A 17245-nucleotide genomic window follows, 5' to 3' on the forward strand; every position below is an offset into this window, starting at 1 on the left:
TGTGAATTTTTTATTTATTTTTTAAATATTTATGATGATTTAAAATATATATATATATATATAAAATCTACTTTTATGGAAACACATTCGGCACAAATTTTGGTTGATGTGTTGCTCAAAAATAATTTAGGGGTATTCACAGGTCAAACTAGAAAGTCAAAAAGTCAAAAACCACCTCATTTCTCAACGGCTGGAGGACACCAGCGTGTCAGTATCAGGCAAAATACCGTATCTTTTTCTCACACAAATATCTCCCCCAAATTACTAATTTGACCTCTTAAATTTCAGCTAATTTCCCCTAGTACCCACCAACTTATCCGAAATTCAAGATTTCCCCCCAAGTCCTGTGAAATCCTAGGAAAGGAAGCAAATAAAATCGCGCAGCAGATCTGCCATGACATATACCTTTGGAAGGACTTGTATTTCAGGCCGTACGCTCGACTGTTTGAAAGGAAAAGCGTCGCCATCAGACACTTTCTTCATTCCTTGTCGTAGAAAGTCATTGTGAAAGAAAGAGATGCTTGAATTGAGAGGAGGCGCCTGCTTGCCACGGGTGTTGGTGGGTGTCAATGTGGTTCTTGCTCTAGTTGATGCCATTATTGCTGTTCTTGCATTTTATCAGGTTTGTTCTGCTCCTTTTGATTTCGGTTTTAGGTTTTTTTCTCTTGCGTTTTCAAATTTGAGTCCTTTGTGTCTTCTTTGCTTCTTGGATAAGATGATATGATACGGAATGTGGATAGTAAATCTGTATGGAGTGGGACTTGATTGATGGAGTTGGTTTTGCAGAGTGAGTGTGAACGTTTTAGAGTGTTAAAGAGTGGAATTTGATAAAAAGAAATTGGTTTTGCTTGTCGGTTTGGGTGGTTTAGAGTTTGAGCTGGGCCTTTTGCGTTTGTATGATAAATTGTGAATGCGGGTACCATTCATTTTAATGGTTGGGACGGTTGGGTGAAAGAGTAAGAGTATTTGTCATGTTGAGGGAGGGTTTGCTTTGATTTTATGACATTCAATTGAAAGTAAGGGATTTTATGTAAAAAGTTAGTGGACTTCCATTTGAAATTGAGTGAACTGCCATTCAAGTGTTGAAAGTGGGTTAAGGAGACTGTGCAATTTGAATTAGCAGTGGCTATATCTGCTGACAGAATCGTAAAGCCTGGTATTCCTGATAAGAATAACCTCGTCATTCTTATTTGTATGTGATATGTGTATGCTAAATGCCACCTGGAAACTGTATTTGCTAGCCGACTTTAGTTGGCTCTTAGGTGGTTGGTTGCATTATATGTTCGGTATTTCCTGCTTGCTATATTCTTTATCTATTTGTTAAAGTACCAGTCAGAGGATTATTATTATTTGTTAATTGATATATGATAAGCTATCTTTGGAATACTCAACCCATCTGAGATCTTGTCCTGACAGCCTGAAAGTCAATGTGTTTAATACAAGAGATGCAATTTGAGGTTTGCTGGGCTGGACCTTGAAGAAATACCAAATAATTGATTGTGTAGAAATGTTCGCTATTGTTGTGACCATGGCATTTAGAACCACTTCACTCAACACAAGAAAGACTATGGTCGGGTGTCTGATTTCTTTTTGGGACATACTCTTATTCCATTTGTGTCGTTGAGCTTTGTTTCAAATGACTGCCCATTAACCCATAAAAGAGGTGGAGAGTTGAATTGTGGATTCAAGATCCATTGAATGCACATGTAACTTACCAATAAAAGTCCCCTTATTCCATTTGCTTTCTCAAGAACTCTCCCCAGCTGACAAAGGCTTAAATCACAGGGTATGCCATGCTGTCCTTGCTTTACATGTAATTTATTTCGGGATCATATATTCCTGTTGAATTATTTGTATCGTGAGTTTAAAGGACCACCATGTCAACTCAGTTTCTTTTCCGTCCACCTTCTCATTTTGGGTTGGCCGAGAGATATTTAATTTTAGGGTTCTGGCTGGACTTTTCTATATATTTTTGTCATTCCAAAAATTATGATTAATTAAAATTTCATTGAAAAAGTTCTACTTTCTATTAGCGTATTGAGTTTCTAAAATTACAATGGTAAGTGCACTTAGGATCATGTTGTCAACAAGGGACTGCCTCACCTAATATAGTACTCATTTTTTATTTATTGCTTAGGCACAATTATGCTGTCAGTGCTGATTCCATCATGCTGGAAGTTTTCAGTTTTAGTTTTACCCTCATTTGTTTCTGATTGTTGATTGATTATTTACATCAGTTTTAGTCGGTGCATTTGGCAGGAGAGAAATGATAGAGGCTTCGAAGATCGTGAGAGAACATTGGATGAGCTTAAAGTTTTCTTTTTCAAAACTTTATTGGGCTATAGTTTGTAATGGGCTAAATGTCCATGATCTTCTACTTTTGATTGTAAACTCTAATTAGGTTATTCTCATGTATAGAATTCTATGAATAAAGCTTCTTGATTACCTATAAAAAAATAAAATAAAAAAATTATTGGAACACATACTTCTAATGTCTACAAAGAATAGCAATAGTTGTCATTAATTGTAAAGGTTTTGAGGTATAATGTTAGTAGTCTGAAGATGTTATGTTAATCCTGCATGTCATTTGAAGTTCTTTTTCTGATTGTCATTTTGCCTGATTGTGATCCAGTTGATAAGGATTCACTTAAGGAATTCACAAGTTGTCTGGACTCGCCAAAAAGTGAGTGATATGCTACATATCATCATACCACACACCTCCAATTGTCTGTGTTAATATGTATGCGTATCTATAATTTAATAATCAACAGGCTTGCTAGATCAATCTAGGAGTTATGATACATGCACATCAATGATGCATAATTTGTTTACTTTCCTGTCTAAATTTGAAGAATTTTGGGAAATCTATTTGTCCTGATGGGATTGGGACTAATCTCAGATATTAAATGCATGTCATAAATATTGATTTCAAGATTTAGGTTAACAATTGAAGTCACCAATCACTTTATGTTGTGCACAATCTTCATGGGATAGATGGATAGACATGGGAAAGATGACTAATGGTAAGGTAAATTAAATGGTGCTGTCTGTAAATGCTGTTTTAGTTTAAGAGGAATCTCTGATATATGATGAATGTGTATGGTTAAGACTTAACTCTTCAACATACATATGTGCATGTGGACTCACATATGTAGACATTTATGAATCTGTATACCTGCAAATATAACTAGTTATATATTGAGTTCCAATTAATCAAATTGGCATATTTTGATACTTATGACTGTCAAAACTGCAGGTGTTTCACCTAATGATTGGATCTTCTAGTATGGGTAAGCGATTGTGTTTTCTCATTCTATCGCCTTCTCCGTTTTGTATTTTACTTCTATTGTAAATTGTTCACTGTGACCCTTTGATGATATTTAATTTATGATTGCCTCTTTTTTATGAATATAATCAGCCTTTTTGCCATCTTATTCTAATCCATCTTCAATTTTGTGTTAAAAGTTCATTTGATAATTGCTTTCAGCATATAATACTAGTTTTATGACTGTTTTAAGTGCATCATACATCATGCTTGATGAGTGTGGGCTGGTAAAGATAGATTGATTTTTTTATAAGTAAGATAAAAAGATAGATTGAATTTATCCAGTAATCAGCATGATCAATTATTTTCAATAAGAGCTCCACCTTTCCATGGAAGAATATGTGGCGGAGTAAAGTCCCTTTGGGAGTGGCTTTCTTTCTATGGACGACCGCTTTGGGAAAGATCTTCACCTTGGATAATTTGAGGAATTCACGAGTATTTGTTTTAGATTGGTGTTGCATGTGCAAGAGGAACGGGTAATCAGTGAACCATCTCTTGCTCCATTGTGAAGTAGCCAACTCCCTGTGGAATTTTATCTTCGGTCTTTTCAGACTAGTTTGAGTTATGCCTTGAAGTGTCATTGAATTCCAAGATTTGGAAGGAAAATTTGGCAGCTATCAAAGCAAGACACTGGAAAATGATTCCAATATGCTCAATTTTGTGCCCTTGGAGAGAAATATATGGCCGTTAATTCGAAGATTGTGGACTTCCGTGCGCTGAACTTTGTATCACTTGATTGCTGCACATTTTTGTCACTTTAGTTTTAGTTTCTAGAATGTTCGAACTCATAAAAAAATCAGAATGTTCTGGGTGTCTTTACTTTTAATAGCTTGGCATTTCTTGTGTATTTATGCCGTTCGAACTCATGATGATGATGATGATGATGATGATTGATGTCCACGTAGATGCTAGATAGAAAGAAAGCATATGAATAATTTAATGATAATAATAATTTGGAATAGCCTTGTACACACTAAAAATAAGAATAGTCCTGTACTGCTACACATCATGCGTGTATATTGAGCTAAACCTTTTGTTTTTATGAATAAAATTTTTGATTATCTATTAAAAAAAAGGAATAGACTATGACCTGATCTCTTTAATCTTTAGTTTATCTAGGGGACTGCTGGCAACCGTTTTGGTGCTTTGATGATGATCCCGATGCACTACCTGTATACTGAGTCTTGTATGAATGTAATAATTTTTTTTTTTTTTTTAATGTTTGGGAACCTCTCCAAGGCAGGGCCCTTCGAACCCACCCCTGCAAAGTAAACCCGGTCCCGTGCACCGTACCCTTGGAAGTTTCCCTACACGGAACTGGTTAAATCGTTGGCTTTTCACCGGGGGGTGTGGCCCCAAAGGGTTGTTTGCACTCATGAGGTGTTGAACCTTGGACCTTGAAGGGAGTGATACCCCAAGACCAAGGCCTTCACCACTTGGGCCAACCCCTTGGTTCTGTATGAATGTAAAATGATGGGCAATAGTTCTTCCATACTAGATTTATTCGCTCAACATAAATAGAATCAGTTTCTTGTCTCTGGTTCCTGAAGTTGAAACTTACTAGTTAAATATAGGTTGCAACTCTGTAAATCCTGGTCTCTTGCTTCCTAAGGACTTTGGATGTCCTTTACTATTTTTGGATATTACACATGCTTCAGGGTCTCCAAGTAGTTTTTGCATACCAGGTAACTAATTTACTGTAATATCTCTGTTCTAAAGAACTTGAGAATTTTTCACATCATGACTTCATGAAGCATCTTCATACTAGGTGCTTTAACTTTAGTATCTTACCTTTCCAGAGTACATGGACCTGCAGATTATACTTTTTTCCCCTACATTCTTTCTTTCCATATTTTATTGCTCTTTTGTTGCTTTTATTTATACCTTGACACTAAGCACTTCTTTTCATAAGCTAGACATATGCTTGTCCTTATACTGCATTTGGCAGCGAAGACTTCAATTCTGAATTTTTTTTTTTTTTGTTACTTCTGTGCAAAATTGCCCTTGCTGTGTGTTTTTCTGAGGGAGGCAAGATACCCCTCTCTCTGGACTATTAGCCATATTTGATTCAGTTGAATATCATATCATCACCATTTGTTTCTTCATATCTTACTAGTTTTGGTTAACGTTGTTGTATGATTTTGAACAGCTTGGAATTTACTTGTGCATCACTAAGACACTGCAAGACCTTCATGCATGCTTAATTGCTTATTTCCCCCCTCTTCCCTTGTTTCTTTTAGTTGTCATTTTCGAAGATATGCCTGGTATTAGTTTATGATAGCCTTAATATTTTGATTAAATCCTTGATTTAAACTGAAGCTTTAGATGAATTTCCACCATTGCAGGTTACTTCATTTATTTTGTATTAGCTCTCCTTGCTGCTTGCAAGGGTTGGCTGTGTTGGTCTAACTCTTGTGGTTTTATCGTCATGGGTATGCCTTCAATCTTAATTACTGACTTGATACCCATGTTAAGGATTGTGAAGTATTGAATCGTGCAAATTTTTTTCTTTGCAGCTTTCCCAAAAATTCTATTTTTTGCGGCGTTTCTTTTACTTTTATCATTCTGGTATGTTTCTCCTTTTTATCATTTGGTTATTCTAAATTTATCTGTAATAGTCATGAAAGTCTGGAGTTCATTAGTTTTCCTCTGAGTCATGAATGCAATCACCAATCTTTGAATGTCGAAAGTACAATCTTTCATCCAAAAGGGTTCCTTAAAAGAAGAAGAATCACCAATAACTTCAGTAGGACTTTGTTTCACAAATTTTAAATGGCAAATCTGGGAAGTAATCAATCTCCACTACCCACCTTCTGATCAAGGAAAAAAATCTGTCCCAGAGTTTGCACCTTATCTTAAAACTGAAGGGAGTGGAGATATTTTTTCCATGTTTTATCTATACCTGCATAGAATTTGAAAAGGACTGTTCAAGGACAATTTTTTTGGGTAGGAAGACATTTTCTAGTAATGTCGCCAGTTTCCCTAAATGTTCATTATCTGCTTTATTAATCTTTGATGGATACTGAAATGCAAAGCTCTTTTGGAGGGTGGTCTATCTTTCTTGATTCCTTCACCTTGAGGTTGGGGTTCTGTTGGTTGGAGCTTTCTGCACAAATTTTTCTGTTTATTTTAAATTTCTTACTTTGCTTTTGTCCACAATTCACAAAGTTCTGCTTGAAATGCTATGGCAGTCAATAATGCTAAATGAATTATGTAGTTGTTTGTGTATCCTACATTGCTTTGATAGGGAAGTGCTATCTATTGTCTAGCACTATCACATGCTGCTGGATACAATTTGGAGCCAATGACCTCTTTTTTTTCTGCAATATATAAAGGAGTAGCATTTGGATGATGTATCTGTTTTATTTTTCCTTTTCCATGGTGCACATGATTTTTTGGTCATTCATTTCACGAAGCCACCTAAAGTACTGGAAAGATTTTGTTAAAAAAAAGTCATTATCTGTTCAATTAAGTTCCATCAACAATGTTGGTGCTACTAGATGTATGCCTTGGGGGGGGAGAGGAAACAGTTTGGGTGAAGTTGAGTTTGGGAATGATGCCAGTTACAAATTTCTGTAAATTGTTTTTCATTTGTCATCTTGTATCAATTGTTTGACAAGTGAAAGTATTGTATCAATTGTTTGATTTTGAATATTTCCATTGTATGTGAAATATTGTCATTGCATTTGATCGATGTAAAAGACTTCTTTCAGGCTAGTGTTTCCTATGACAATTTTCTATGTTTCTCTGGTGGATGCTTTTTATAGGGTTGACCTTTGCCATCAGGCAAACGATGAGGATGATGAATATGAAGAAAGCAGTTCTCAGGAAGCTTTATTGGATAAGACCTTAAATAAACCAAGTTCGTCAAAAACAGATGGTCATAGAAAGTGTTTTCCCCTCCGCTTTTTCAATGTTGGAAGCCGCCAAAAGATCGTGATATTGGTATGCCCAACAGTGAAAAATCCCTTGTTACCTATTAAAAAAAAATCCTTTGAGTATCTACTTATACCTCTTAATACAGACTGCTTATTGAGTATCTATTCATCAGAGAGATCAATTTATTCAACTCTGTTAACTCACTTCTTATTTACCAGGTTACTGTTCTAGTTTTTGTTGTAATGATGGCATGTGCTCTTATAATCTGGATTGGGATGGGAAAGAATCCTATTGATTCTGCAGTTGTGGCTCGGGTATGGACACATTAATTACAGTTCTACTTTTCCACATTGATGTTGTCAAAGATCACCCTCTAGTGTTTTTTCAACAGAATGCCTGTCATCACCACTATTGCAACATGATTCAAGGCATCTTGACGCTTATAACTTAAAATTCAATCCAGTACTTATTCTGTGTGGATATAAATAATGTTGTTCCAGGCTGCTGGAAGGATTTCTAGCAACCTATTCAGGGCACTTAGCTACTGTCAATTAATGCCGTAAATTAGTTGGGTGGCCAGTCTGTTTCCTCTTGCATTTTGTATATCAACTTTGGAGAGAGGTTGTGTGATTATTTATATAACTTGTCGTTTAAAATAAAAGTAACTACTTTTATTAAAGATATGTTCTCAACTTTATTAACTTAACCATATATTGCTAGTGAAATGAATTGCTAAAAAATATAAATTAAATTATTTTTCCTATAGTAAAAAGTAGGTTGAGTATTCCAACACGGTATTGAAGTGTTTTGGTTTTTGTTTAAAAGTGAAACCATGGTGCAATAATCTACTCATCAATGCAGGTGTATGTAGACTTTTTTGCCATAGCAATACTTTTATTAGGAGGAGCATTAGCATGTTATGGTGAGCAACTACATTTCAGTAGTCAGTTTTCTCTTGCGATTTCTGTATGTGGCATATTGCCTGTTGCTTTCTTTGATGTAATGCCCAAGTGCTCTCACCCTGTTGTATAGTGTGGCATAAGAAATGAAGATTCCTCGGAATGCTAATTGTAAAAATTAATCAATAGTGGGATACTTGTTTTCATTCATAATGCTTTTCATCAGTATTTTTCTTTCTTAGTTTTTTTCCCTGCATAGCTCTTGTATATTAGATTAAGATATGCCCTTTCTTTTTCTATTAGGATCTTATTATGTGACCTTATAATCTTATAAAATAAAACAATCTGAGAACTATATAATGACTTTATTGCATATTTTTCCACTTGTCCTAGGTATTTAGTTGTGTATAGTCTTGATCCTTTTTTATTAAATTAGCTTAATCTAATATTCCCTTGTCCATATTTGATCCTTTCTTTGAATTCTGAGCTCATGATTGAGTCATCAATCATGGGAATGGAGTTCAGGAATAAGAGAGGGTAGCATATCTCATGGCTTTTTGTCGACTAATGTTAACCGTCAGTGTTGATTTCTAGATATTCCTGGAGCTAGATGATGCATACCTGAAACAAACTCAGTGCTTTAGGGATAGAACATTGCACACCAAGAACATGTTCATAAAATCAGTTGGTGGAATTTAGAAACTAAAATGTTTGAGTGGGATTACCGAATACAAGATTAGGAATATGCCGCCTCATTTAATAAGATATAGCCAAAAAAATCAGAATATAGATAATTTAACAGTGAGAGGTATGGGTGATGCCGGGACGAGTGGTAGATCTATTAGCCTGCTCAAGATGTCAATCTGAGAGTGAATGCAGCAGAATATTATGAGAAATTAATCCAAACTGTTTAATGTGGTGCATTTGGCATGAAAGAAATTATTGAAGTGTCAAAGAGCTGACAAGGACATTGGAGGATATCAAAGCTTTATTCATCAACATGCTATACTTGTGGCTGGCTTCTGATTTAAGTTTCTCTAGCTTAAGTTCTGAGGACTTACTTGATCTTTTTACTTTCTGTAGTTAGGTATATCTGATGTATACTCCCATAGTACTTTGATAGTGCCTTTTTTATAATGAACTAAAATTTGCTCATAAAAAAAACAGTGGAAGGTATTATAGATCATTACTCACCAAGTGGGTTTGGATGTGGTTTTTGGCCTTAAGAGTCAGTAAGTATATATGAGTTAGGTTTGTTGATATGACAATTGAATAGTTGACATGGATGTGATGGCAATGATGACAAGACATCTAGTGCCTTACTTGGTGATGAATGATTTTGCTTTTTCATGAGTTACTATCTTCCAGCACAGGATTTTGGCAAGCACAAATGGTTGAAATGATACATATTGTGGATGGATGAATGGAAACCTTCTTTCCTTTTTAATGCAAATTAGTACTTGGTTTTTCCTTTTTCAAAAGAAGAACAACCTATTAAGCATCCGCATAAGATTAAAAAATGTTGCAATGATATTGCTCCCAATGAGGATGTCTGCAGCTGATAAATTTACATCACAATGGCAAATTACAAAGTTCAACTATGTTATCTTCCCATCAACATTTCTTAATACAATTTTTTACTTCACTACACAAAAGAACCAGTATGCAGGATGCGGTGATTTAGCGGCAAGGCTTAGTTTTAACTGACAATATGTCGTAGGACTAGCAGGGCACCTTGGCTCTCCGCTTAGTGTCCTATCAAAATGAAATTTTAGTTTTTGATGGCTGCCCTTTTCATTTTTAATCTTTTTTCTCTCCATTGTTGCTGATTTTCTTGACAATTTTCTTCTTAACTTTGTGCTTTGAGATTCATTCAGGACTTCTATTATGCTTGAAGATTAGCAAAGTTAGATCTGAGCAAGCTTCATCTGAAATGTGGAAGGTATCAAATCCGTTGGTGTTTCATGTATTGTTATCATTACTTTTGTGAGTACGATAGCCAATACTAGATAAGTTTCATCTGGTGGCTCCATCGTGGTATTACAAAAAGCCTGTTATTGACTTGTGTATTTAGGGTAATTTGTCTTTGTATAGTTATACTAGTATTCTTCTCTCTGCACAGTTTGCAGGTGTAGCTGTTGTTTCTGTGCTATGTTTCACTTCAAGTTCTTTGGTAGCTCTTTTAACTGATATTCCGGTACAGACTTGACTATTGCTCTAAATTCCTTCAATATTAAAAAAATTGCCAACTTGGTCTAATAACTTTCTCTAACTTTGTAATTTCATTATGGTTGCAGATGCTATATCACTGGTATCAACATCACGTAAATGTTGTTTGTGCGTCTCTTTTACTGATTGTTTATTATTTTATAGGTATGGTTCTAATTTTCCATCCCAGGCTTTATTTTACTTATAAAAAAAAAAATTCCATCCCAGGTTATCGATTTGGCTGAAAATGATGATGGGGCATTTTCAGAATTGGTTTATTTTGAACCTTTTCTGTTTTGTTCACATTATTACTAATCCTCCCATCTCTTCACATCTTATCTTGTTCTTCCTTTATTTCTTTTCTTGGTGGCATTCCCTCGATTTCTGCTACCTGCAACTATCCTGGTTGATTTTGCACTATGCTTTGCAGGAGGGTACAATTTCTCCATAACCCTATGGCAGATCTGACTTAGGGCTTGTTTGGAAATAGATCTCATTCCAAAATTTTCATCTCCCATCTCCTTCCCAAACATAATTCAAATACAAAATTTTCAAACTAATCATTACAATTTTCTCAAACTTTCAAACAAAAAATAAAAAATAATTCAACTTTTTCAAATTCTCAAACAAAAATAATATTATAAAACTATATTCGAACAATATTTTAATGTTATAATATTTTTTATTCAACTTTTTCTTTCCTTTCCCAAAACCCAAAAAAATATTCAATTCAAACTATCTCACTACTATTCACAAACTATCTTACTACTATTCACAAATGAGATGAAATGAGAAATCTGTGAATAATAGTGAGATAATTAGTGAATAGTAGTGAAATAGTTTGAGTTAAGATTTTTATGGAGTTTTGTAAAATGAGAAAGAAAAAGTTGAATAAAAATATTATTAGAATATAATTTTTTAATTGTTTTGAGATTTGAAAAAGTTGAATTGTTTTTTGTGTTTTGTTTGGAAGTTTGGAAAAATTGTAATGATTGGGTAATGATTAAATGAAAAATTTGAAAATTTGAAATTGAAAGATGTTTGTGTTTGAATGGTGTTTGGATGCTAAGATGAGATAGGATGAGATGGTTTTAACGGTTTGTGAAACCAAACTAGACTAAGTGTTCTTATATCTGCTTAAGGATGAGTCCTATATTTGCACTTATCAATTTCTAGAGTGGTCAAGGATTCAACCTATAGGGGTCAAATCAGCAATCTATAATTTAGCTAAGAGATAAGGCCGAAAACCAAGTTAAGAGATAAAGTCAAGAAGAGATAAGACAAGTTGACTCAGACTCATAAGAGGAAAGACACACTCCTAAAAGGAAAAAGATTCGTACTCTTAAAAGGAAAAGGCTTGACAAGGCAAGTTGGAGTCAATCACTCCAAGGAAATAGACCTCTATATAAGGAGGAGATCCCCCACAAATCGAATGAACTCTCCACAGGCTCTCCACAAAAGCTCCCTATGTACAAACTCCACCACACATAGCGACTCCAAAAGATCTTCTCTAAATCCCTCAATTATATTGTGAGATATGTGAACTATGAGAGATTGTAAAATCACCCATTATAGTGGATTTCGTCTCCAAACAACCTGTGGACGTAGGCATTATGCCGAACCACATAAATCTGTGTCTCTCTCTATTTATTTTTGTTCGCTTATTTATTATTTATTTTATAGATGAATGCCAAGAACACCGTATTGAAGCCCGAATCACCATCATGAGCCGGGGATAATCCTTTATTCCCTTGCAGTCTGTTGTGCAAATTAAGGAATTAACAGAACCCATTGGCATATTTGACTGTCCTCGATATGATATTAAAAAAAACTATGATTTATATGAAAATGTCCATCGATTGATTTTCTGTTCAAGAGAGTGACTTGTTTTTCAAGAGAAGATAGTGTTTTGAAGGAGCAGTATGTAAGAGTGAATGAGCGAAGGCTACCTTGGAGAGAGTTAAATATTTTCGTTGTGGAAGAGATCAGTTGCATCATCACGGGAGGAAAAAATTAAGTTGGTTGGAGATAGGAGTTCATAAGGTTTGTCGAATTGCAGGAGGTAAATCAGAGGCAGTGATCTGTATCTACTTTTGGAAAGATTGTGAATATTTACTTGTCTGCCAAAGAGGTATGTGAGGTGGGGAGTGATTACTTTTTTTTTTTCAGTAAAAAGTAAGTTTCATTAATATAAATGAGAATAGGCATAGCCCATGTACAGTGGAGAGTGATTACTTAGCCAGGTTTGTAGTGAATATGGAATCATTCAAAGGAATAGAGCATCAATGATGCTTGTGTAAACTTTAGATATACATAGTTGAGAACTTCAGCTCGTTCCTAGAAGATGTAAATTTCATCATTTATTAAGATAAAAAGCTAAAAGCTCTTGCAAAAATTAGCCCACAGATCCAAAGACCACACCTCACACTTATGTGTATCTTTATTGTTAATTTTTGGTAAGCCCTTGCGTATTTGGTTTAATTTATATTTTTTTCAATTCTTTTTTGCCTCAACCTCACACAATTGCTGTAAACACAAATAGCTCACATCTTATATTTTGAAGTTAAAAATAAGAAGGCTATTCTATTATTCTGGTTATGAAACTTGATTGAGTAGTTTTAATTGTATCTGGTTACATGCCAGTTGTTGCTCCAACACAAAAATAAGTAGTGCCGGGTGTTCTTTGGGCATCTGCTATAAATTTTAATTGGCCGAGTTTACGTGATTTCTTAGTATCTTTTTCTATTTCTAATTTGGTGTTCCTCTTGAATATGTACATGGGCAATGTCTACTTCTTTTGACGTTACCATTATGGCATTGTAGTGGACGAAATACGGTATTGTTGACAACATTTAAGCAGGGCATAACATGAACTTACTCCTCTATAGTAGGGATCAATCAATACAATCTTTCTGAAGAAGTAATGAACTTAACAGTAACTTATTGTATGAAGATCATGCTGTCAGGTTCATCAATACCCTCAGCCTTTATATTATGGATCATGAGAGAATTACCGCCATCAGTAGTAGCTAACATACGAGAAGCAAGTACAATAGCTTTCATTGCTGATAGTTCACTTTCAGTGCATCATCCTTGGTGCTGGACAGCTGCAACACAGAATCAGGTTTGCGCATCCTTTTTGCTGGTTCATTCATTAATGCAATGTATATGAACTAAATTTTTTATGACTACTGATGTGGAACTCTCAACCTTAACTACATTATTTGTGGGGTGCTTATCTTTTCAATGAGGACTCTCTCTCTCTCAAACATAAAGGGCACTAAATGGAAGAAACCAAGTTAGTCAGCATCATTGGTTGCTGATCCATAAATTCTTACTGGCCGCCCTTAAACAAAAAAGATTGGTTAGGATCATCTTGGACTAAATTAATGGTTAGTATTTCAAAAGGAAATAAAAATGAAATTGTAAATCATATTTGCAGTAGTCACATATACCTATTTAATTATGATTGAGTTTAGGATTTTCAATTAGCCAGTATCATCTGGTGGTGGCATAAAATTGAGGAGATAGATTTTTTTTTTTTTTTTTTATAAGTAAATAAGAATCTTTATTGAGTAGAATGAAACTAGGCAATGCCCAAGTACACAGGAAGTATACACAGTGAGACACCTAATTACATTCTATTAAACTAAAAAGAAGATAGGAACTCACAGACATTCTCACCCTTCAGTGCAATAGCAGAAAACCACTGTAAAAGAGAGAATATAAAAAAAAATTCAGATTTCCCCCATTGCACGCTCCTTGTTGTTAAAGCACCTATCATTCCTTTCTAACCATATACACCACATTAAGCACAAGTGTATCATTCGCCGCACTGCTGCCAGTTGAGCACTATTATGCCTCCTATTTCAACACGCTAGTAGTTCCACCACACTCTTAGGCATGACCCAACTCAGTCCAGCTCTATTGAGGATACCATCCCATGACTCTCCAGCCACCTCACAATGTAGAAGCAAATAATCTATCGATTCCCCATTCCTTTTACACATATAGCACCACTCCGTGACCACCATACCCCACTTTTTCAAATTGTCAACTGTCAAGATCTTCCCATCCGCAGCTGTCCAAGTAAAAAATGCAACTTTAGACGGCACTGAGACCTTCCAAATACTCTTCCACGGAAAGAATGTGGACGGCTAGCCTATCAAAGCCTTGTAGAAGGACTTAACTGTAAACTTTTTTCTCCCCATGCGAATTGACAACATACAGTCACATCCCCATTTCCTCCTAACTTTGCTGAATACAAGTAGCTGAAAAAATCTGTCATCTCATCAAGTTCCCAATCCTGAGCATTTCTAGTAAATGTGACATTCCAAGTAACCGTCCCGTTGGGACGACACAAAACATCTAAAACTGCAACTTGCTGATTTCCAGCCAAATTAAATGCAGTTGAAAAGGCAATAGAAAGAGGACTCTCCCCACTCCAAGCATCTAAACAGAAACGAGTTCTTGCTCCATCCCCCACCTCAAACCTAATATGTTTTTCAAAAGTGTTCCACCCCTTTCTAATAAATTTCCATAAACTTACTCCATAAGACTCTCTACCCTCCTTAGAACACCATCCTCCCCACTCACTACCATACTTATGATCAAGTGCAGTGGAACGTCACATTTAGCAGAGCGGCGCAAGACTGGGAAGTGGACATCTTTGAGGCTTTTTTCAGCTTTCTTTATTCTGTGAAGCCAAATAGTCAGCAAGTCGATAGGATGTGGTGGACTCCCGCGGGTAAGGGCATTTTCTCAATTCGATCCTTTTATAAGTCCCTTTCCCAAGCCGCCACCACCCTGTTCCCGTGGAGGAGAATTTAGAGAAATAAGGCGCCTCCGAAAGCGATCTTCTTTACTTGGACAGCAGCGTTGGGAAAGATTCTGACTACCGACAATCTGAGGAAGCGCCGATTAATTATACTAGACTGGTGTTGCATGTGCAAGAGATCTTGCAAGAAAGTGGAACACCTTTTGCTACGTTGCGAGACTACTAGAGCCTTGTGGGTCGAAGTCTTTAGCCGGATAGAGTTAGCCTTTGTTATGCCTACAACGGTGGTAGATCTATTGGCTAGCTGGACACTTCCGAGAGGAGCGCAACAAATCAAGGCAGTGTGGAATATGATCCCGATCTGTATTATGTGATGTATATGGCAAAAGCGCAACGATCGGACTTTTGAAAACAAAGAGCGGTTCCTGGAGGAACTTAGAACGCTATTTTTCCGTACTTTATTTCTATGGGCCATTGCTTTAGATTTTAATGGCCTGAATTTTCATGACTTTCTAGTTTCCCTTACTTCGACCTAGATAGGTTTCATCTCTTGTATACCATCTTGTGTACTTGGGCTTTGCCTATCTTTATTAATACATCTTTGATTACTTATCAAAAAAAAAAAAAATACTTCCCTCCAAAACGAATTCCTCTCCATATTAAGTTCCTCACCCTTTGAGGAGATAGTTAAAACAGTATGTGATGGTGGAATCCAAAACAAATGATAATATTTTCTTCTAGACAAGATTGAATATATTGAGTTAGAAGCAGAAACAACAGTCAGATGAAATGGCATCTATATCAGAGTGGATTAGTGTTAAAGCAAGATAAAACGTGGAAACATGAGAAGGAACCAGTAAAGAGTGATTGGTTTCCAATATTTTACACTGCAGTGATTATGCAACAACACTACTTGGAGTCAAGTTGTAAGCTATAGATATAATGGTTGCCAAAAGACATCTGAATCAATGACAAAAATCCATTTGACTTGCTGCCAAGGTCTACAAATGAAGCCGTATTTCTACTAAAAGCATTGCAGTTATTTAGGGAAAAGACACAAATCTAGACTAACGCTCATGATCCCAAACATGGTGTTTCTAACAAGCTTGGTTCTATACTTGACAGTTAAGATGCAGCACGTTGGTTGATTATTTTCTTACAAGTTTGCCTGAAGTAATAGACCTGTATTCCTTTTGTATTATGCATTGGTGCAGTACATATCTCGTATTCTTTGGTGCCTATTAGGAGCTTTTTCCAATATGATGCGTTGGTCCGGAAAGGTAGGAGGTTGGGAAGGAAAAGGGAGAGAAGCTTTTTGAGACCGTTCTTATTAACTGTGAAATACTATTTTGCATGTTTTGGTCTAGTCATTTAGATGTATGCATGGACCAGAAACAAGATTTTCTTTTTTCTCCCCTCCATTTATGTATGTATGCAATGCATTTATGTGTAAGATCACGAGTACAAGGCTTTTCTCCACCATTTGTGATTTTTTAGGTTTGCCCGTGCAGATATCAAGAGCCAGTCCTATATAATTGACTTTCTGAATGCAAATGACTGACATTTCTGAATGGAGAATGGTGTGAATGTGACACTGAGATGGTATTAAAATAGACTGCTGAGTTACATCCTTTGATGGCAGTCGGAATTCGACCTCAAGGTTGCCGATTGCCGCAGTTTTGACATTATTGGCATGTACTGACAGTATGTTGTCAAAATGTATATAGTGACAGTATCCTAATCGAGGGATTTTCTACTTCTCCAGTTACAAAATTTTTTTTAAATGCTGATTTTTCCTAATGAGGGAATCCATCGTCTTTGTTTGATTTTCCTATATTTTGTTGTTTCATGGACCTTGCTTTATAAACTGATTTGTGCTCCTTGCAAAACTTGGACAAAACATGGACTTGGTTTACATTTTTTTTTTTTTTTTTGAAACCTGGACTTGGTTTTGGTTTACATTGATTGCAAATGAGGTTCTCAACTTTACGTTGGGCCCCCTGCATTTATAATGAAGGTTTTTTACTTCTCCCAAAACAAAATGCATTCCATTTTCCTAAGGGAAAAAAAATAAAAGATTAATTACAAATTCGGTTTTCACAATTTGGTAAATGAGGTCTACATTTTCAACTTGCGTAAAATTGATCCTAAATTCTA

The 17245-nt window shown here is 35.7% G+C and overlaps 1 protein-coding gene across 5 annotated transcripts; it reads left to right on the forward strand.

Moving 5' to 3' along the window:
* Window positions 1–348: 348 nt before the first annotated feature.
* On the forward strand, window positions 349–16844 carry LOC108990576 (tobamovirus multiplication protein 1-like). 5 transcript variants are annotated; one of them, XM_018964583.2, is made up of 13 exons: window positions 349–622; window positions 2633–2683; window positions 3257–3290; window positions 5671–5757; window positions 5842–5893; window positions 7093–7270; window positions 7423–7518; window positions 8066–8126; window positions 9981–10045; window positions 10226–10300; window positions 10401–10476; window positions 13278–13435; window positions 16600–16844. In XM_018964583.2, the coding sequence occupies exons 1-13, from the start codon at window positions 518–520 to the stop codon at window positions 16621–16623; spliced, it is 1062 nt and encodes a 353-aa protein (XP_018820128.2). In that variant the 5' UTR covers window positions 349–517; the 3' UTR covers window positions 16624–16844. The 5 variants fall into 5 exon arrangements, with proteins under 5 accessions (XP_018820128.2, XP_035544694.1, XP_035544693.1 ...); XM_035688801.1 differs by having other exon boundaries at window positions 367–622; window positions 16586–16844; XM_035688800.1 differs by lacking the exon at window positions 16600–16844 and adding an exon at window positions 16303–16571 and having other exon boundaries at window positions 367–622.
* The last annotated feature ends 401 nt before the right edge of the window (window positions 16845–17245 follow it).

Source organism: Juglans regia, chromosome 3 (genome assembly GCF_001411555.2).
Source record: "Juglans regia cultivar Chandler chromosome 3, Walnut 2.0, whole genome shotgun sequence".
NCBI classification, from domain to species: domain Eukaryota; kingdom Viridiplantae; phylum Streptophyta; class Magnoliopsida; order Fagales; family Juglandaceae; genus Juglans; species Juglans regia.

Bases quoted from the DNA above. Each gene is read 5' to 3' on its own strand.
- LOC108990576 (XM_018964581.2), top strand. From the start codon at position 518: ATGCTTGAATTGAGAGGAGGCGCCTGCTTGCCACGGGTGTTGGTGGGT. The intron at 5,758-5,841 runs GTATGCCTTCAA...TTTTCTTTGCAG, and splicing joins TTGTGGTTTTATCGTCATGG to CTTTCCCAAAAATTCTATTT. The intron at 8,127-9,980 runs GTGAGCAACTAC...AGATTCATTCAG, and splicing joins AGGAGCATTAGCATGTTATG to GACTTCTATTATGCTTGAAG.